This window comes from Sinohyriopsis cumingii, chromosome 16 (genome assembly GCF_028554795.1).
Source record: "Sinohyriopsis cumingii isolate HCF-2022 chromosome 16, ASM2855479v2, whole genome shotgun sequence".
Lineage (NCBI taxonomy): Eukaryota > Metazoa > Mollusca > Bivalvia > Unionida > Unionidae > Sinohyriopsis > Sinohyriopsis cumingii.
This window is the reverse complement of record NC_142976.1, coordinates 32761427-32784258: the sequence shown is the minus strand read 5'-3', so window position 1 is coordinate 32784258 and position 22832 is coordinate 32761427. Positions and strand designations below refer to the sequence as shown.

Here is a 22832-nt window from a genome sequence, read left to right as displayed (position 1 = left end):
CAGCGGGTCCATGAACTGGTAACTTTCCACGAGGCGTTTAAACTCGGGATCGGCTTTCATACGGTGATCGTACTCGTGTTCCCACATTTCCACCACTTGGTATCCTTGCTGTTCCAACTTTAAGCGCCGCTGACATGTGTCCTGGTACAAGTCTTCCATGGTTCGTTGTAAAAACTGATTTTTAGTGCTACGGTCAGGGTAACAGACGGGACATCCGTGAAATAAGCAACCGTTAAACTCGTACACGATCTTTGGGTTTTCTAAGACCCAGCCATCTACCGAATACGTTCCGATGGTCTTTTCACCCCCTCCGTTGCGGGCATGCTGAATCCATTTGTCTTCCTTGTCGCACAAGTAATGTAACCAACGTATGGCTTTGACCGAGTATTGACGTTTGACAAAGTTGGTCGTTTGAGGGCTGATGACAGCCACGGTGTTTTCAGGCATGAATCGTTGTCGATACACTAAGGAACACGCTTTGGCAATGGTGCAAGCTTCTTTCAAAGGATCGACCCCTCCGTGTTCCATGAACAGTTCTCGAAATTTTCCACAGCAACGCCGTAAAATGTCCACGTCGGAACGACAATACTTTAGCATTTCTTCCTGAAAGTCGAAAGGGTCCGAGGCGTGAGCCTGGTACCAAGCGTAGAAAGCTTCTCGTTGTTCGGTACGCATGTTGTCGGGGTCGTAATAGTGAGCCTCAGGTAAATGGGGTAGAATGGCGTGTTAATTGGTTTCCGTATTGAAAAAGTGTGGAAAGTACCCTTTAGCCATTTCTGTCATTCCAAATGTTTTAGGCATTCGGCTCAAAGGCATGGCCAAGTAACTCATCGAATCTTTAAACTGTACTTGTCCCACTTGCATGAACATGATTTTGGCTCCGTTCAAAGTCACTTTAGGACGCTCGGTGCCTTGTTCCGTATAGTATCTCAAAAGAAACTGTCCATCGTATCCGGAGAAATTGTGAGCCATCACCGTGGCATGACGATGACAATCTCCGTAACGTTCGATGTCCTCTTGGCTCCACGTCTTGTCGATGGGGTCTAAGACCCATTGTGCAAAATCGGCTAACGTGTTCGGTCCCCGAAAGATTTTTTCACGCCCTCCAGGAATCTTGCTGCAGTGAGGGCAATGACTGAAAATAGGTTCTTGAATGCACTTCTCGCACGCTCGATGAGCCACGCAGAAATTAGGAATGTGAATGGCGGTCTCTTGCATGCATTCGAAATCAAAAAAGATGAAATTGCCTTTCTTCTTGTGACCGTCCTCTTTCTCTGGTGGAGGTTGGTATTTTTGCACGTAGCATTGGTGTTCCAAGTCCACGATGTGGTGACAAATGTGACATTTTTTCTTTCCTCGACATACGTGTGCCTTGGCATTATTGGTACGTATGCCTTGTCCACAGGTAGGGCACAATCTCAGCAGTTGACAAGCACATTTCTTCTGTGAACCTTGCGTCTTCAGATGTTGTTGGTAACAGGTAGAGCTGACAAACGTGCGCAGACAAGTTGAACAAGGCACTGGTCCTTCGCTCAGACAGGGTGGAGAGGCCAAACATCCTCGGCATTTCGATCCACAATGTTTGTGTTGCTCTCGATTATTATAACCACGGTCACATTTCTCACAATAATAAACATATCCCAGGAATCCAGTGATACTGGTAATGGTATCGAAATGGTCATCGTAATAATAAACATGAATGTATTTTCCATCCTTAAAATCTTGGCCTCGAAACGACAGAGGCCCACGCACTTCTTGAGGGTGCACTTTCAAGGTGTAGCGTGGAGCTAGGACATCTTGCAATTTTTGCATTTCAGGAATGCCACAGGGTGTGTCTTTGGACAGGCCAGCTTGTTGTAACAGGAGTTCTGCTTCGTTTCGTTGTTTGGCTCGGTCCGATTGTCGAATAGTTTTCCAGGCTCTTTTCCATTCTACCGTATCGTTCTTGTTGGCATAGGTTCGTCCCACCACGATGGCACGGGCTAAACACATCTGGTCTTGAGGGTTGTTAATTTGGACGAGACTCTTTTTGGTGCTGCGAAGGTCGTCCACCAATAAAATCTTTTTGCGTCCAGTCCCTTGAGGAGGAGAGACGTGGGTCATGTCCAGTGTGGCTTTTCCATCGGTGATGTCAAACTGGTCATTACATTGTTGTACGTGTTGAATCTTGTCCATGACTTTGGAAGCAGTCAATTCTGCAGGGGTGCTAAACTCAATCCAAACAGGGGATTTCAAACCGTCGTGTTGTATGGAAAGTCTCAAGCGATCGTCTTCTTTGGGTTGACATTGTCGCTTGAGTGCAGTGAGCAAAGAATCCCACACCCCAGTGATGAACACTTCTGCTTTCTCTAACGGTACTTCAGCCTTGAAATCTTTAAACTTCACCGTGTATTTGTAAGCCGTGGTTCTAAATTTTCTAGAGGAGCGCTTTTCCGTCTCTCGAATGGAATAGTATTTTTCAGGGTTGATAAGGGTGGTGAACTTGGTTTAGAGGTTTCAAATTCTGGTTCACTCATGTCCTCTTCAAAATCACTGGCATGAATTTGTGCCAAGACTTCAGCTCTGGTACGAGGCGATAGATCACGTTTCTGCCTCTTACTTTCTTCTTCTTTCTTCTCGAATGAAAAGGATCGTTTCATCTTGAGTGCAAAACGTCAAATGACTCAAGTTTAAACACCATAGACTAATTTATAGTCATGGCAGACCAGCGTATATAAAAGGGTGTGTGTCTTGTCCTTTCACTATTCATTTCACTCTCAAGCCGAGCACAACGATGGAAGAGACTAGCCAAATCGAACGTTTCGTCAGAGCTTTGCGAGGGGTCATTAGAAAATTCTCTTCAGACCAGCCCACGGACTACTCTCCTTCCTTTCGAGATAAAAGTGAAGATACTTGCTCTATCTGTCAGAAGAAAGGGCATTGGTCTTCAGAGTGTCCAGACCGTCAAAAAAGAAAAAAAAAAGGGGCTAAAAAAGACAAAAGTAAAGATACCTGTTATTATTGTCAAGAAAAAGGACATTGGTCTCCAGATTGCCCAAAAAAGAAACAAGAGGAGTCAGAAGAAAAGAGGAATTCTTCAGAAGAAGAGAGGGATTCTTCAGAGGAAGAGAGGGATTCTTCAGAGGAAGAAGAGGAAGAAAGAAGACAATTCTATTTACAAAAGGCAAAGAAACAGGAGAAGAAAAGAAGAAGGGAAGAAAATGAGGAAAAGACGGTGAAGAAATTCAAAAAACAGAGAGACTAAACAAGGAGAAAGAAGAAGTCAATGAACTTTTTATTAAAGTGTTGTGTTGTGAATTGTGAATTGGATTGTAACAATGGATAAAAGAACAAATTAATTATATAAGGTAAGTGTCTTTGAGTTTTGATTTTAAAATAATAACGTACACTCACGCACTCATACAAAGACACGTACTATAGGGGGTAAAATGGGTTGTTTTTTTTTTTTTTGAGTTATTGGCAAATTGAAAGGCTATCTCTTTTCGAGTGACGTGGGTGGCCCTGAAAAGGGCCTTTTTATTTTGGTGCAGGGGTGAGTTCAAGAAATCAACTTTAACTGCCTTAAGCCTTTGCCACGACCAAGGCCTACTTCTGGACTGCGTAATGTTGATGATGATTGGGTTAAAATCACTAAGCGTGGTACGGTAGGCTTAGTCACAGGGTTGACGTGTTTAGCTCGGGAAGGTTGTATTCTCTTCGGTCGTAATAAAGAAGTCTGATACATTTGTTTCAGACTAATTAACTCCGCTAAAATGTCCAACAGTACCGTGACCGTTTGATTTTCACCGTCTTGTTTCTTTGCTGCTACTTCTTCTTGCTGTTGTTGCTGTTGTTTTTTTCTTACCTCTTCTTCTTGCTGCTGCTGTAGGAGAAAAGCTTGTTCCGCTTCCTTTTGTCGTTGCATAAATTTCTCCAATTCTTCTTTCTGTCTCTGTCTAAAATTCTCCACTTGCGGTAATGAAGAAGTAACGAAGGTTCAGGAACAAATTCTTGCGAGGTAAGAAAATCCACAAAATCCCAATTTACCTCTTCTGAAAGTAAGTCCGGGTTCCCTTGGGCGGTCTCCCCTGCTGGTGCACCCCAATGAATCGTTTTCTGAGTTTCCGTCATATTGAATCACTGTCACATAGATTGACTACACACAAGCGCTAGCGAATCTATATAGACCACGTGACGTCACAGACTGTTCTCTTCGGATTGGATGTGGGCTGACTGAATTTTGCAACGCGTGTTCGGATTGGTGAATGAACTCAATCCGTTTCAATCCTTCCTGTACCTATAAATAAGCGCAGTTCACTGCATTGATTCACCTGTTCTCGTCGCTTCAAGATGTGGACCACAGTCGAATCATCCACCCTTGTGTCTTCCATGATGTTTAGGACGGACATGCTCATGTATGTCCGGTCCAAGTGGACCGTTGTCGACAAGTCAGACACCAGTCTGTGGATACGAAGAGTGTACGTAGAAAGACAAGGTTGCCTCAAGAGGACACTGATTTATGGCCCTCGAGTAAGACGCAGCTTGAGGACAAGAAGATGCCGCAGATGCCCTTTATGTTAATGGATACATTAACATAAACCCAAAGGCCCTTTTCAGCGTCACCCATATTTCTCGAAAAGAGAATGACTTTCCATTGCCTACCCTTTTTTTTAAAAAAATTAAAAAAAATCCCATGTTCAATTCCCCTTGTCCCTAGATAGACCCACACTTTATTCCCCTCCCCATGTTCAATTCCCCTTGAGGCTAGAGTGACCCAAGACTTTTTTCTCCATGTTCAATTCCCCTTGAGGCTAGAGTGACCCAAGACTTTTTTCCCATGTTAAATTCCCTTGAGGCTAAACTGACCCACGATTTTTCTCCATGTTAAATTTCCCTTGAGGCTAAAATGACCCAAGGGGGGTCTGTAATGCTAATTCCCATTGAGGCTAAAGTGCCCCACTTCACTACTAATGGAGATATTTATCGTAACGAATATCTCCACGAAGGAATGAAAAATCTTGCTCTGAAATATACCCATGACGACGCAGAACAGTTACTGAGTAATTGTTTTACCGTTCCTGCAGTTGCTGCTCATTTTGCTAGAGAAACAAATTCGTTGAAACCAACACAATTGGATTGTTTTTGAAGAAATACAACTCAGATGTGTCAAATACGGATACGGTGGATTATGAATACTAAATATAATAATAGAGATATTATTTCAGTTGATATGGTCGCAGGTTATCCAAGAAGTTTTCTTGGTATGGGAGAGTGTTATAGCTATTTTTAGCGATTTGGACATCCCGCATACTTGATGACAAGAATATCGATAAATGGACCATTTCCGGATTTTGATTTGACTGGATTTGATTGTATCGAGTCGTTTAAGTTTGCTGAAAACTTAATCCGATTTGTTATGTCTGGTTTGGCGAACATGTTTCAGAACAAATGTGGGCACCAACAGTATTATTACGATATATGCTCGATGTAAAAATACTGTTATTGTTAAGTGAAGCTATTATATGATATCCTCCGTTACCAGAAGTTTGGTTACCAAAACGAAAGAACTATTCTGATGGTGAGAATCCTGATACAACTGATTTTGAGAATAAAATCGCAAAAGATTTAGGCAGAAAAATAATCGGTAAATTCACCAAGGAGGATCATTTGATCATAAACAACATTGTACAAGATTGATTATAGATGATGCTGAACTAGGTTTTATAATTGCTGAATCAACGAACATAAGTACGTTTATAAGTAATGTTAATTTATCAGACGGAGCTAAAGTATGTACAATTGAGAGTTATATTGATGGTGAGTCACCGCAGTTTACTCATGTAAGATCTCCAATGCTCGCGTAAGTTTCAATAAATTATCAATGATAAATAGAGTTTCTGAGTTTACTGTTGTATTAGTATTTGATTTTGTTATCGCATTAACGGGTTTCATGGTAGTTGTTCGAGTAATTTCGTTATTTAAAGAAGCTATCACACTTGGTAATCTTGCAACCTATTCGCGAAATCTCGTATCTTTCTGAATTATTTCTTCCGCTTATTGGTATCCAAATAACCACTCAGCAAGTGTTCGATTAGATCGTTCAACAATTACCTGATCACGATGAATTGCGGTATGTCCTCGTCTGATTTTGACTTTTTTTTATCAGAGATGATATTGCACCAAGAAATTCCTTGCCATGATCCACCTGTAACAGTTGTGTCCATCGCATTGGTCCTCGTTGATAAATTCGTTCAAAAGCAGAAGAAACTTCAGTTGCTGTTTTAGTTGATAGTGGTTCTGTTTCCTTATATCTGTTTGCAACATCAACTATAGTTAACACGTATTTGTATGCACGTGATTGCCGTCTACCAATTTTAATAGTATCATGTGGTAAAAATAAAATATCTGCTTGATGAACTTCACTAGGAGTGCTGACATAAAATTGTGTAGAAAAATATATGTGGTTGTAGCTAATTTTGCCATATTCCCTGTCATGCTAACCAATGTGTCGTAACAGAACGTGTAACATTTGCTGCATGAGCGAATTTGCTAATCGCGGCAGGTAAACAATATACACATACAAATTTAGAAAAAAACACAAATTACGACGATAATGGAACAAAAAATCTAACCCAATTAGAGAAAGTTAGAAGCTTTGGTTAGGTGTTATTGATCTATTTTTGTTTTCGTTTTCGTACGAAGCTTTATTTTTCAAAAAATGACGTTACATCAAAAGGTCTGTTCACCTCCTCTGCTGCTGGTTCCTAATCGTTTTGACGTTGTGCTGAAAATGTAAACACTAAGCTATCCTTTGCCGGAATATTGAGTTACAAAAGGAACATTACCCTTGATGTGACATTGATACTAGTATTATTATCATAATTAACTAAATCAGTTCTTTAACTAACACAGAAACAATTCATCAATAATGTCTTTCAACCCAATTCGCATAAGAGCATTTTCTCATCGAGATTTCTTAATCACGAGACATGACAAGGTGTTAAAAGAGATTCGTCAAATAGTATGACCCCACCTTCAATAATTCAGTTGTAGTTTCTTTGTTGCAACCGGTTGTATGAATTTTTTTCTTTACCCATTACATCATAGTCTCGGTTTAAATTTGCGAGTAAAATTGACGTGCATTTTTCCATACAACTCGACGACGTTCTGAAATTTTGTATGCTCACATGCGAAATGCAGCCTCTGATACTTACAAGCACTTCCTCGGGAGATATAGGATTCATACATTTGAATTTATGTCTATCATCAAATGAAATAGGAGGAGGGCTGTAAAGTAAAGTACCGACATGAGAAACGAACTCTAAAAATACCTTTTAGACGAAACTGATTCCTTTGTTGCAATTTCTGGAAGAGAGAATTGGTCCTTGTTAAATGCAAGTACAACACGTCATCAATTAACATGTACGAATCTTATAGGATGCCATATTTTTTATCCTATTAATAGCGAAATGGAATAAATACATTTTCATTTTGGTATTTTCCGAAGTAAATACATTGAACTTCATTAAGGACATGAAATATACTGGTAATTATCTCTTGATTATGCTAACACTTCCCAAAATATGACACATTTATCCTTAAGATTGTTCTAAAGATAAAAATCTCAAAGCATTATAAAACGAGTGTTATGTCTGTATCAGTAAAAATACTCACCTTTCATTTCTGAAGCCGATTCAGCAACTGATATATTATAGTAAGGATCTTCTGTTTTAGTGTGAGCATCGTGACTTCTCTCCCTGCACGGAAAATAAGTTTTATCATATGGCTGTTGCTTAGAGTAATAAAGCCATATCGTATTTTTCTAATATCTCAAACGGTTTCTAGCACCTCGTGACGTTGGGAATGACGTCAGGTAGTCATGTAATCTCCTGTATAACATCAAAGACATCTGCATGTACTTTAAAAGCGCCTTATTATGATCAAGAGCGATTTAGTTTCATCAAATATTCATTTTTTCTTTTTCATGTTATATGCTGAATCATTCAGTTTTTAAATGGACCAATTATTTAAATATTGTGCTTCTCAGAGCTTGTAAATTGTAAAAATAATAAAACTCTTTTAATAAATTCGATTTAAAAAAAATATTCTAGCGAGATCATTTACATATGATATCAATTCAAGTATATGGAGTCGTTGTCACCCAAATGTATTAACACTCTGATTTTTGAAAACTTTCTGCAAGTACGATTCTGGTCCGAATGTCTAGGCAGTTATGCGAAGCTGTTCCTGTTTCGTTTTGGTTTTCTTCCGTTGTATGTAGAACTGTGGCCATATTTAATTGCTGTAAGGCAGTCTAAATGATCACCACATAATACTCCCTCTACAAATATGGTTAAAATACGTCCAGTGGTTCAAAGATAACGTAGGAAAATACAAATATGGTTAAACCATGTACGACGCACACCGAATTTAGTTTCTCGTAATATAAGATTAAATTTCATTACATCCACATAAGCTAAATAAACGTGATCTAAATGTATTTTGCATCCGACTTGGTTAATACTTTAATCATCTGACAAAAGCAATACAAATCTCATTCAAATTATATATTGTCTTTTAATCAAACATATAGTTAAGGTTATAAAAAGTACTAAGGTCACATATCATCTCACAATAGAATAAAACACACACACACACACACACACACACACACACATACATATATATATATATATATATATATATATATATATATATATATATATATATATATATATATATATATATATATATATATATATATATTCCTAGTAAATAAAGTTATCTTTTATCGGCTTGAAGATTTCTCTCCGTATTAACGATAAGTTTGGACGGTTTACCGTATATTCAAAAAATGTTTATCAAGAGACCGGAAGATTAGCGTAAAATATATACAGACAACTAACGAGAACAAAATGCGAATAAGACAAAGGGAGTCAACCTATTACAATATTATAACCTAAAACTATTGTACAGTAGTGCCTATCGTGCATCGTAGAAACACGTGTACATAGGATTTCGCGTTTATGCCCCTTGATATTTCAAAGTCTTGCATCCGATTCAGCAAACTGCAAGATGGTTAGTTTACAAGAAAACCTGTTTGTACTTTATCGTTGGTAGCCCTGGTTATATCATTAGTATAACTTGTATGTAAAACATTATTACCTTTAAAAATTTACATCGTACTAACCTTTAATTTCTTGCAACCGTGTGTATGTTTACTGTAGTTTTCTGGTGTTTACTTACCTTAGCGCTGATGTTTTCAATGACGTGTTTGTTTGGAAATGGTAAAAGATTGATTCTGCACTTTACTGAAGTAGCTTTGTTTCATTTTTCATATTATTCTGACTGTGAATTGTATACTTAATACATTGCAGGACTTACACTCTTTCTTTGTGAAAACTTGGTGTATTCTCTTATATCATCGCACAAATTTGCATGTTACAGAATGATATATTGTTCAAGGACTTAAATGAATGGAGTATGTATGCAACCTAACTGTAATAGTTACATATGTCTTGATTGCATACAGTATAACTGTAATAGTTACATACGCTTGTGGCTTTGTTTTCTTGGCCAAGCCTGAAAAGGAAAGATCAATTGTATTAACAAAAACAGAGAATAGGTTGGTAAGTTCAAGAATGTATTTCCTAGCATTAGCAATATTTACAAAGAAGGATAAAGAATTTGGTGACAGCAATTTAGGTCCTTAGCAAATAATATTGAATGCACTTTCCTAGGGCTTAGTATTAGGTAAGTGCCCATACTTCATGCGTTTTCACAAATACTTTGAGCATTGCACAGTATACATGATGCAGGAATAAGTGTTATATATGCTTATGTGGTACCTATGTTATAACAATAACAGATCGAAAAGCAACGTTCTCTACCACAGCTGCTCTTTGTCTGACCTTACACGTAAAACCAAAACCTGATGATATAATTAATTTTACAAACATATAATTAATTACACATTTGCATCTCAAAAACATGTAACTAATTAAGTATTGCATCTACATGCTAAGCTTTGATTCATTTAGGTTTACAATTAAAACTTATGTTGTTTAATGCCTCTCATAAATAGTATACACCAAAAGCTGTTTCAAAAGATAATCCCATCATTAATTTACTTACATGTACGTCTCAAGACCAATATTATCACAGTAGCTGCCGCACCAGAGACAACTCCACCGATTCCTGCCCCTACAATTGGGCCTACATCTGTTCTAGTATATATGACTTCTTTGCAGTCTGAAACCATATTGAAGTCTTCAATAATTTTTTACCACATTAATATATTAATATACAAACTTGATTTCATTTTGATAAGGGACTCGAGGGTTGCCAATTATAGTTACGCTTCCGACTAAGCTTACATGAACGTTCATATGTATTTTACAAGGAAGATTATAAAGGGCAAAAAGAGTATGCATTATGGTATACTTAGAGAAGTGGTTGCCTTAGTTTTACGGTTTTCCAACATTAAAACTCCTATATAACACTTAATACAACTGTTCATAACAGCATATGAAACAAAACTAGGATTAATATTTGAATATTTTGTGCTGATTGGGATAAGTAATAAATCACGTTTCGCCATTTTTGTGCAAACATTTTATTTATGACCAATTACGTTACATTTTACTACACAATCATATCAGCACTATTGGTACTGAATATCATAAGTCTTCTGGTGAAAACCGAATGTTGGTACGACTTCCGTTCGAGAGGAGTAACAATAACATTATGCTTAACATGTTACTCTGGTGACAATATGCAATGTCAGTTTCATTTAGGAACAAACAGACATCACCAGAAGGCCATACATTCAGGTTGAGCAGCGATAACAACATTTTTGAGATTGCTGCCATGGCAGTCATATTGGAATGATATTAGTACCTTTTTCATTTAGGACCAACTAGGCGTTATTAGTGTCGTTTTAAAAACGAAAATCCCAAGTTGATCTGACCATCCATTCAAGATAGCCGACTAGCACCGTGGTCATTTAGGACCAACTAGACGTCATCAGTGTCTTTTTTAAAATGAAAATCCCAAGTTGATGTGACCATCAATTCAAGATAGCCGAGTAGCACCGTGGCCATCTACGGCAAACTAGATATTAATACAGATTCGTGGCAATCCTTCAAGTAGTTTCAAAAATTGTGCTAATGGACTGGATGGACGACAGACGTTTACCATGAGATCTCCTAGTCACATTTTCTTAGTGATAAAACACGGAGAACAAAAGTTGGACCGCTTTAATAAATTTAGCTTTTCTTTAGCTGTTACAACCGCCAAATTTAGTCGCATATATTTTGACAAGTATTTTTATCCAGAGTAAAACAAATATCACAAGAAAGTGAAGAGTCATGTAAGGCCATATATTATATCTTGAGCTAGTATTGGTACATATATAAAATTTAAAACATAATCAATTATTGCATTTATAAAAGGAAAACTTGTATCTAAAGTTGGTTATATTTGTCATTATATTTCGTTATAACAAGTGATACATTTAAGTATTGTTAAGCATAATCTCAACCATGTTGTTGCTCTGGAAGAAAGGTTCCCCAATAATTGTACAATGGTACTTCTTATCTCTAAATGAATGGATGTAAAGAGAGCGTGTCACGTGTGTGCACCTAGCGTCAAATACAAGAGGTTATGAGATTCAATAATAAAATATGACGGATATATTAGTTGTCTTAACATTCCTAAACACAGTTTAGAATAAAAGTCATAAACTCATTTTAACGTTGATTTCCAATTGTCAGAAGTTATTTACACTGTTATCGACGGTTAATTTTATAATTTAATTCCTTCATAGCTAAGATGTTAGTACTTCATCGCACTGACCAGACTTGTAATCCATATGTATGTCTCATTATAACTTTCTGAAATAATCTTGAATGGACAAATATAAAGTATTATTAAAAATAGTTATGGTACCAGTGTCTGCAAAAATGTATTACCAGGGTTGAACCATATTAGAAAAGCCATCCATACGTGTCTTATTTATCATGTCGGTGTACCCCAATGGTGAATAAAACATTAAGTGAATAATTATGGAATCATGTTTTGTTTGTAAACAAAGCAGATTTAAATAAACAGATATTTATTTTCAAACTACTGGATGTATTATACGCATTTGTAAGAAAGAAATCATGTTTAAATAAAATTCATTTTACCTTTGTAAAGTAGGAAAGCAAGCTTTCTCAAACATTTCGTTCTTTTCCATGCATTGATTAACTGATTTATTGACACCTTTTACTTACATGCATAGAGCATTATCGCTGAATGGACATAGATTACATAGTGACTGAAAAGGCTTATTCACCATGAAATTTCCCCTTTATGCTGTTTTCTGTATTATTACTAGTTAAGTTCCATATTTACTTTATGTTTTCACGCTTTTAATGAAAGCTATTGCATTAGTTGTTCGTTCAGATACACTAAGACATTTTTGCTTATGATCAATATAGCCATGGACATAGCCTATCGATATGTTAGCATAGGCAATATTTCATTTTCTAACAAATTAGATGATTTTGAATGAAATGATTAGAATCTGCCGAATCCATCATGATTGCTTTTCATTGTATGCAAAGCGCATACGATTTAATTCCATAAACATTTTATTTTGAGCGAATACTTTAATGCTGTTTTTTTAATGCAAACAATGTTTTTCACTGGCTAGATATCACAAAGTACAAAACGAAAGAAAAGTATTACAGTAGGATTCAGTAACAGCTGACAAAACCATATGACGTAGTGATACCTATAGAGTGTGATAAATCAGTTTTGACATAATACATATTAAAAATGTTGATGTTAGGGATTTGATGGTATTTTATTAACAAAACAAAAACCAAACAAAATACTTTTAGAAATCATTGTATGATATATTTAATAACAAAGTCTACAATTAATTCAGAAAGTGCCACTTTACAAAGAACTAAAGCCACTCAAAAACGATAACATAAGTCTTTACCTCATATTCAGTACATTTGCTTCAACATGTTATTGAATGTACGTTGCCTATGAGTTAATATTAAACAGGTTTCCTTGTTTTCAAAACTTTATTTATGCCATAAGTACTTTGCGTCTGACTCATTTCACTTGTATATAAACACTATAAATGGATCTACATGGACTGATATACTAATATTCATATATCCAGCTCTTGGAAATCAACCTGACAGTATTGAGAGATCCAGACTGTAGATGACGAAAAAGATATCTTAAGAATTCGAAATATTAAAAAAAATAGACAATGTGATATTGCCGAAAATTTCGAATTCGTAGGATATTTACTCTGAGGATGGGAATTTAATGACGCTCATGCGCATATAATGTTCTGAACTCGAATGCTTTGATAACATATGCACCGTAAAGAGCAGTATATATGAAATTCCACAGTACAAATCACACAGTTTATGTAGGCGTTCGTTACCGATTAATTGTTTCAGGAATATGTGCCATTTTTTAGATCTTTTATTATACGTACTTTTAAATGACAATTATTCCGTTTGTTTCGTTCCTCGTCAATCAATAATACTTAAAAGATCATAATATAAACGCGCCGATAGATGCACACAGCAAAATCAATGTTAAAATGCTTCAACATTTTTGGACTTTGTTAAGCGAAAGGCATATTCCAGTATAAATCAGATTGAATGTTGCGCTCAGCGACGTCACAACGAAAGCGTCGCCTGCTGGAAAACATTCGTAATATCCTGCATAGGTAATATTATACACAATGTCTCATTGTCGTTACGCAGTTCAGTACCTGGCCGCCATTGTAAAATGCCATAACGGTCATTATTGTTTGCCTGGAAGAATTGTTATAACAACTAAGGTACAGGGCATTCAATGGTCTTTTGTTAAAATATGTCAGTATTAAATTTTAGAGCAACAATTGCTATTTTATTTAAAATCCATAATGCATCTACATGCCCATATTGACAAAGAGAATAAGAATTAGACAAAAATATATCTGCGACCACTCCTTGTAAACATTTTTAGACAAAAAATATATCTGCGACTACTCCTTGTAAACATTGTTAGACAAAAAATGTATCTCCAACTACTCCTTGTAAACAGTTTTAGACAAAAATGTATCTGCGACCTACACTTGTAAACAGTTTTAGATAAAAATGTATCTGCGACCTACACTTGTAAACAGTTCTAGACAAAGATATATCTGCGACCTACACTTGTAAACATTTTACAAGATATACAACATTTTAATATTGACAGGAAAAGGAGGCTAGAGTAAAAAAAAATATACTAATAACGGAATTTCCTGATGAAGGTAAAACATTATTTGAAAAAAGATAATTCTGCTCATTTAGAATAGCATTTTCTCCATATTTGTGAGAATACGAAAACATCTCGGGGAGTGTTTCACTGGAGCAGCGAATAGTTTCATGTTTTTATCAAATAATAATAGCAAGAATTCCCAGAGCAAATTTAATGCGAACTAAGTTTTCTATATCATGCAATTCGTGGTTTCTATTTAATCAAAGGTACTATACATATGTTGATTTTGTAAATGCCCCTTTAAAGATGTACAAAAGTTGTCGTTGTTGTTGTTGCAGGGTTTTACGCCATTTTTCAGCACAAGAAAGGCTATATGTGGCGGCCAGTATAAATGGTGGAGGAAGAACCCGGGAAAACTCTGGAAAGAACCACCGGCCTACGAGAAGCTACTGGCAAGCTTTCTCACATACCTGCATTGACTCGAACCCACTCAGATAGAGGTGAGATGGCATTGATCCGTAACGGTGAGCGCTTTAGACCACTCGGCCACTCCGGGCTCAAAGATGCACGAAAGAGGTAAAGTTATTGAGATACATTTGGAATAAAAAGGAGTATATATGGTTAGAGATGCTATTCGTAAATATTCATGTTTGTGACTAATTCTAAAAGATAAGCTTGAATTTATTCTCAGGTTTCTATTTCTCAATAGAATTATTTGAACCAGATATATCCATACTGAAGAATATTTTATCGGGTAGTTTTAGTAGTTAATGCTTTCTAAAGCTTTTCCAATTTAATTCTTCGGGTTATTTAATGATAATTTCCCAGTTTAGATAAAAATTAAATGTGTGTGAAATTGGTCACATAATGATATAATTTATGGAAACAAAAGTTGAATACCTTAATTGCCACTGCTTAAAGCAAAATGCAAAAGCGAAATCCAATGCAGTACCAACCTAGCTTTGAAACGTCATTTTCCAACAACGTAACATTCAAATTGTCAGTATAGTCTCCTTTTCCAACAGATGTAACGGCATACATTCGGAATAAGTAAATTCCTCCAGGATCGAGATGTTCGAGGATCGCTGCATGTGTACCTGCAAACTGAGAAACGACAGACATGTTCTTCCAGTTTATAGAATCGTAATGTCTTCCTTCTATGACAAAGGTCTGGAGGTATCCGTCGCTATTACCTGGTTTCCAAGTCAGAACAACAGTGCTCACCGTCCGATAAAGTGTGGAAAAGTAGGTCGGTTTATCTGGAATACCTTTAAACAAAGATTCCAAAAATACACAAGAGATTCACTGATGCTCAGAACTGTAAAATGTGTACCCTCTACAAACACAAATTAAACATTTCATCCGATGCTGACACCGAATAGTAGGAGCATTATAAATATACAGCCTTTGTATCATCCTGACCTGCCAACTGATGTAGCTCTTGGGAATGGTACGTAAAACAAAATAATTTTGAAAAAATAAGATTCAAAACCACCGCCTTTTCACAGTGGTCAAGCCTCATCCGAAACGCTTTTATTTCAAATTCCCCCTTCGGGTTATTTGGTCAGCGCGTGGCCGTATGGATGAGATGTGAAGATTTCTTTTACAACAAATTATTAGATTATTCCTGTTAGATGTCGACTATATTATGCCATTTGAAAGATATAAATCTGCTTAAAGCCTCGATTTTTTTGTTAGCAGGTAATGTCTCTAATGACGGATTTGAACTAAATGAAGGTCATAATTATATAAGTGAAAATTATTCATTTGAAGCCTGACATAGTCGTGCGTCAGATGTATTCGTGAGTGTTTCTAATTAAGTCTATTAATACATTACCCTTGACCTTCAAGATTATTTTCTGCGAGGAGACAGCAGTGTCCAAATCTTTGTTGTAGGCTAAACAATATAATTCCTGCCCATGACTCTCTGGTCTAGGTGTAAAGATGAGCTGATGCCCAGCCCCTGTAAGCTGGGACCCAATATACCACAAAAACGAAGCGTCTGGTCGGCTTGCACTGGCCACGCAGCTAAATGTCACAGTTACACCAGGCGTCACAGTAAGGAATGAGTCATTGACTCGTATGCCGTCCGAAGTCAGGTTTACTGATGTTATTCTCACTGTAAAAGACGTGACCATGAATCTCATAAATAACATAAATTTGGTGTGCAGAACTCGACATCACGTTTAATCGTTGCCTCGGAAAAAGAACTGTGAATGATTAACATTTTAGGACGTTACAGACCGTCAAATGTACACTACCATTTTCTTGTATCTGTATTTGCAACCTCACAAAAAAATTTCGGTCTTTCTTCACCTGGGATTTTCTTTGGAGTCTTCAGCTCCCTCTAGTAAAATGCTAGCAATACTTTATAATGCATTCGAGATGATGTCAACTGTGTTAGCTGATACAATTGCATATATCCTAATGTCATAGAATTCACTTTGTATCACCCCTTTACACCATATGAGTAAACAAAACAGTTAAAAACAACCATACAAAACTATTTCTAACACTATCAACAGCGAATTTGTCGAAAAGACAATTAGGGATACATATAAAAATCCAAGAAGTTCAGAGAAGCAGATAAGCAGTAAGGGTAATGGGGTGAACCGACATGTTTGACGTTTTGAGGGTCCATTCTTAAATCGAGACTTAAAAATGGTGAGATCTTATATTAAAAACGCCGATCCGAGCCTTGTATTACACCGTCGATGATGTAAACTGGTGTAAGCGATGTAGTCAAGGCCCTTGATGTTTGTCATAAAATAGTTGAGCTACTTAGCACAAGGTAGTGATCAGTTATGAGTATCTCTAGAATTGCTTGGGTACGTCACTATGTTCACACGTTTGATGTAGTATATTTTAGTATATAATCTATGTGCTGAGCGGTTGCTCAACCAAAGATTTTATCGTGTTCTTTGATCGTGTTAATTAATTGTAATGTGGGGTTTCCCGAGCTTGTTCAAAGAAGTTTGAAAACTTATTTATGTCGATATAGTCTGTGCACCAAGCCTGATGACTAATTAGCAGCGTATGTGTATCAACGCTGTTACAGATTACCTAAAAATTGCAGTTATCTCTGGTCATTTCGGGATCAGAGCGTTCCGATGAGTAACGTACATGTCATCCTTGTTTTTATGCCTTCCTCGTGAAAAATGTTCTGGCTGGATTTGATTGTTTGTCAAACATGACATCGTTGTAAACCAGAAGATTACTGACGCCACCAAGGTCTTCGACCGACAGAGCATCATTGACGTCGGAGTTTAATTCGACAACAGATTTATCGGCGGGACTCTAGCGTTTCAATGTATCCTTTGCGGCATCATTCTTTTCCTTAAGGACATCATAACAAAGCTGGTCGTCTGCGGATGGCGGAACTAAATGAAGTTTGTCCATTTGAGCCATCTCGTTATCAGTTTGGGTAGCAACTGAATTTTACCATACCCAGATAGAATTGGGTAATACTGGATAATGCTTGTTTCGTCCTAGCTCTTGTGTCGCTGATAGGTTAATCACGTTCATGTTGTAGGGATATATTATGTACAATCATGGTCCCTGATTCTATTGGATTAAGAGCAGTAACGACAAGGAATCGTCGACAGACACTTACAAGTACATGCATAATGTACGGTACAAAAATATAAGTTTGCTTCTTCAGCGTTCACTAATCGCCAACAGCGCGGTGATATCGAAGCAACACTCGGGAAATTACCAGGAACTCACTGGGCTAAGTTTCCTGGTGAAAAACATTTGCAGGATAAAATTATTTTAGTACCGGAACCCGACTTGATATCAGACTTGACGAAGAAAACCAACCAAAAGCCAATCAATTTCCTTTGAATGAGACTGATCGAGTTTGCCATGCCCATGACGTCGCATATAGAAATGAAGACCTGTAACAACGACACATCGCTGGTGTTCAGCTGATTCGCACGCTGAAGTCTATAATAAATAAAAATATAACGGAGTCACTAGCCAACTTGATGATAAGATCAGCGATGAGCGGTAAACTAAAGATTGGGCTCTAGCCCCCGAGCGGTGAATGAATTGTCCGAAAATTATATAATGGAGTCGATTTATTATAGTCCATGAGGATACTGCAAAGGCACAGCGACAATTAGTAAAAGCAGATTGGTTGTCCCGACAGGAAATATGGAAAATTTATTTATCTGTCACCACCTAAAACGATTGATTATGGACGGTTTGATGTTAGGACTCCCAACGAAGTTCAGGTAGATATCTTTTGTTTGTCCCACGACTAGGTATGCACACGCGCATACAAAGACGCGCTGACGGTCGTAGATTTGCAAGGAGATACAAGGAAGCGGAACCATTAACAAATAAATCAGCAACTGAAGTCGCAGGCGCGTTGGAACGAATTTACCAGGGTGGACCTTTACGATGGACACATTTACTACAGGCTGATCCAGGCAATCATTTATTGGTGTAGTAACATCAATAATACAGAAACATAATGTTGAAATCAGACGTTGACACGCCGCCTCATGATCAGGTAATCGTTGAGCGATTTAATCAAACACTTGCTGTGCGATTGTTTGCATATCAGTACTCCCAGGAGTTACTGATGAAGGACGCTCAGTTTGGTGAACGGATTGATATACTCCCAAGCATAACAGCAGAATTAAACGACGAAGTCACGCATATAATTGCTATGACACCAGCGTTACAGGCTAATTGACGCGACTCGCCAGTGAAACCATTGCTGGGTAGTAACTTGACAGTCAGGTATTTATCTGAACCTGGTGAAATTGAAGGTGTTAAAAAGAGCAAATGATTCTCTCTGGAATGTAACCACACATAAAATTCCGGTGAGGTAAGATATATGGGTAGGCCTGCAATCTACAAACTAGATTCGGCGGTTCCTCGAAGTGAATTTGTTCGGTAACACTTACAGGTAATTCCTGAAAATACACAATTATCAACTGCATATATTCGCTAGTGAATCGGGGAACTGGCGCCCCGACATCAAAGCATTCATGGCATGTCAGTGTGATATTTTCGCATGTATGGCCCAAAATACCACCGATTCTATCTACGGTAAATTGTCGTTGGTCATTTGGAAAATATTGCCATAATATTATTGCATTACAAAGCGCGCAACGATTATTTTCGCGTTATTTGAACTCCATGATTAAATCAGGATCAAGATCAAACTCGAGGTTTTTTGTCATCTCGCTGATAGCCAGGAAGTTGTTTCCTTACCGTGCCGTGGACCAGCACGCCGGATACATCCTGAAGTTGATTATAAACCATCCCTTGTAGATGAGACATTCTTGTAAGTCTCGATACTGTCAAATAGAACTAAATTTGATCATTCGACACGATCATCGACAATCCAAATATTGGTATCTGAGATTCCTAGTCCCTGCTATTATTGAATTGTTTTCGCATATCATAGAGTCCAACATACTGGATGAATCAAGGCGTCCTCGGCAATCTCAATGGGTACATGAATAATATCATTACGAACAAGGTTTTGCTGTGCCGCTAAACCTCGAATCGCAACAGGAATATTCTGAACGCGAGTATCCTCTGGGCGAAAACACAGAAGAAGTGGTTATTCACGAAATTTCTTTTTGTGACATTTATATAATTCATATTGAAGTGAATCGCGAACTATTTTCCTGGGTTCAACTATCAGATCATTAGGGCACCATAAGTTCCAGAAATTACCAATGATGGTTTCCAGAATTACAATAAGCATTATCTCACACTGAGTCATGTCGTGTTTAAGTCTCATCATTGCTTTTAGCTATTTTATTGATGCGTTCACGGCCCCGTGGTCTTCTAACATCTCGTTATAATCGACATATTTTAGCCGGCTGTGTGGTGATTCTCCTGTAAATGGAGGAGGTCGTCCTTGATCGCTGCGCATAATAATTGGCGTTGATTTTGTTGATGGCCAATCTAGAAACGTTGTTAATGTTTCTTTGGAAACCTTACATATTTCGTCCCATATGATACATTTTGGAATTTATTTTCCTCTCATTCACTCGGGATGACATTTATTATTGCGCCATCGAAATAAGCTATGATAAGTTTTGACCTTAAGTCCCCTCTCTTTCATCTCCCAAGTACGCTTGTGTGTAGGCGTTAAAACTACCATGTCGGTGGGGATCCCATAAACAATTTTAACGAACGTGTTGTTTTAGCAGAACCACCAGGGCCATTCAGAGAAACTATTTTATGTCCCTAAATGGGATCATGAACTGATGCTGACGGCTGTGATACCGGACTGCCTTGCCGTCTACCACATTAATGCCGAAGAAGAGGTTTATAATCTGCAAATTCAGAATAATTACTTATTTAATCATTTTTTTATATATTATCCGATGACTCAAGGAGCTGCACCACCCGTATGCGACGTTGGAAGGTCTTTGTATGATTCATTGATATAAAATGAGTACGTGGCGACTCTAGCGGTGCCATTTGGAAATCATTGATAAGAGGTTTATTGACGCATCTCAGGTGAGTAAACTGCGTCGAATCACAGTCACAGTAACTGATTATAATAACTTAGTTCCTTCTGGTAGATTTGCACTTTCCCTGGTTGCTAACTGTCACATGCGTACAACGTTACCTAGGGTGGATAATTGTTTTTCTAGGTAAGCGACTGAACTAGCATGTATCTCGCCCTAGATCGCTTGCGACAGGAGACACTAAAAGCACGGTATGTACGGGCATTTTGCCCTTACTAATACTCACTCTCCTGTAGATTTGAGGCAAGTCTATTTTCTAACTGACACACTGGTCTTTTGGAACTTGTAAAGGAGTGTACGTTCTCCATTTTTGATCTACATTTATAAGGGTAAGTTTTACATTTGCTTAGTATTTGATATGTGAAGCATATTCAGTTTTTAATGTCGTATCAAGAACTGATGCCTTTAAGACTACGCGGATTTGAAATATTTTGAACTTTTTGCTATTAGGGCTTTAATTTAGTAACATGTATCTATAGATTTTAATTCCGTACCTGTTATTATGACCAGTTTGGTTTTATTGTAGCTGTCTGCACGTGTCTGTACGTATGTCTATACGTATGTCCGTGCGCATGGTGGATCCATGAAGGGTGGGCGTGGCCAATACAAGTGGGCCAAACCAATTCTGGAGAACCGTCTACTGTCTGTTCGCATGTGAGTGCGGATATATCAGGCTCTCTGTCTGACCGTATGTGTGTCTATATGGACATGGAAAATGATGTAACCATCAAGGCCATACAAAGACGAAACTGCTAATTTTTAAACTTGTGCGCATGGTGGGTCCATGAAGGGTGTGTGCACCCGATACAAGTGTGGGCCAACCCAAGAATTTGGGAGAACTTTGTGGTTTGTCAGTGGTCACATTTGCAAGTTTTCACAAATATTTATGAATCATACGGCTGTACAAATGACCAAGTTATGTTTGTTTCAATTGATTGTAGCTTCATTTGAGTACAATTGAGTCCATTTTGATTACATGAGATCATTTGAATCGTGCTTTCATCACATAAGATTCTTTCAATTTTACTTTCATCACGTGAGATTATCTGAATCTCACTTTCATTCCATGAGATTATATGAATCTCACTTTCATTCCATGAGATTATATGAATCTCACTTTCATTCCATGAGATTATGTGAATCTCACTTTCATTCCATGAAATCATTTGAATCTCACCTTCATTCCATGAGATTATTTGAATTTCATTTTCATTCCATTAGATTATATGAATTTATCTTTCATTCCATGGGATTATTTGAACCTCACTTTCATTCCCTGAGATTATTTGAATCTGACTTTCATTCCACGAGATTATTTTAATCTGACTTTTATTCCATGAGATTATTTGAATGTGACTTTTATTCCATGAGATTATTTGAATCTGACTTGCAATACATGAGATAATATGAATCTGACTATTAATACGTGAGATTATATGAATTTTACAGTCATACATTTGAATATACGTATATTACCGTCATGCATTTGAATATATGAATCTTACCGTCATAAATATATATGTATTATCAATTCATTTCATAAATTTCCATCTTTCATCACATTGTGTTATGTTGTCATTTGATCCATTCATCCATTTATGTCTATCCTGTTACACTGACACACCATTTTAGGCTGCATCACCAATTATAAAATAACGTTCTGCTTCGTCCTTGATTAACCTTGTGCAAAGGCGCTTGTAATCAGATGAGGCTCCATGTATAAATTTGTCAGTGGGTTTTCGGCCCATATCTTTTGCAAAACAGATATCTTCAGCAGCGAATGAATGCAGTTCGTCTGGGTTTGTCAGCCAGACCCTCGTTGTTGGTCGATACAAAATTATTGCTTAACTCATCGTCAGTGACGTTAACATCTCCTTACCAAGCATAAATCTCAGTAATACTATTAGAGACAAACCGCATTCATTTTGTGATCGGCAGTCCCGATCTGGTTTATTAAAATGACGACCAAAAAGCAGGAATCATCGGTTGGATAGTTTTTGAAAACTCAAAGGATTCTATCTCGGCAAATCCAGTTAAATCAACGGGATCCGCCGACAGCAGGCCGTTTATTGCAACTCGGGTCATTCG

At 37.4% G+C, this 22832-nt stretch overlaps 1 protein-coding gene across 1 annotated transcript in view; it reads right to left on the bottom strand.

Moving 5' to 3' along the window:
• LOC149780169 (uncharacterized) overlaps positions 1-22832 on the bottom strand; it is a 104728-nt gene that overhangs the window by 31504 nt on the left and 50392 nt on the right. The window contains exons 3-8 of the mRNA XM_089936914.1: positions 16079-16360; positions 15198-15509; positions 10114-10230; positions 9534-9561; positions 7654-7736; positions 7311-7344 (exon numbers count right to left, since the gene is read on the bottom strand). Coding sequence (XP_089793040.1) covers positions 7311-7344; positions 7654-7736; positions 9534-9561; positions 10114-10230; positions 15198-15509; positions 16079-16360 — 856 coding nt within the window. The remainder of the gene's footprint in view (positions 1-7310; positions 7345-7653; positions 7737-9533; positions 9562-10113; positions 10231-15197; positions 15510-16078; positions 16361-22832) is intronic.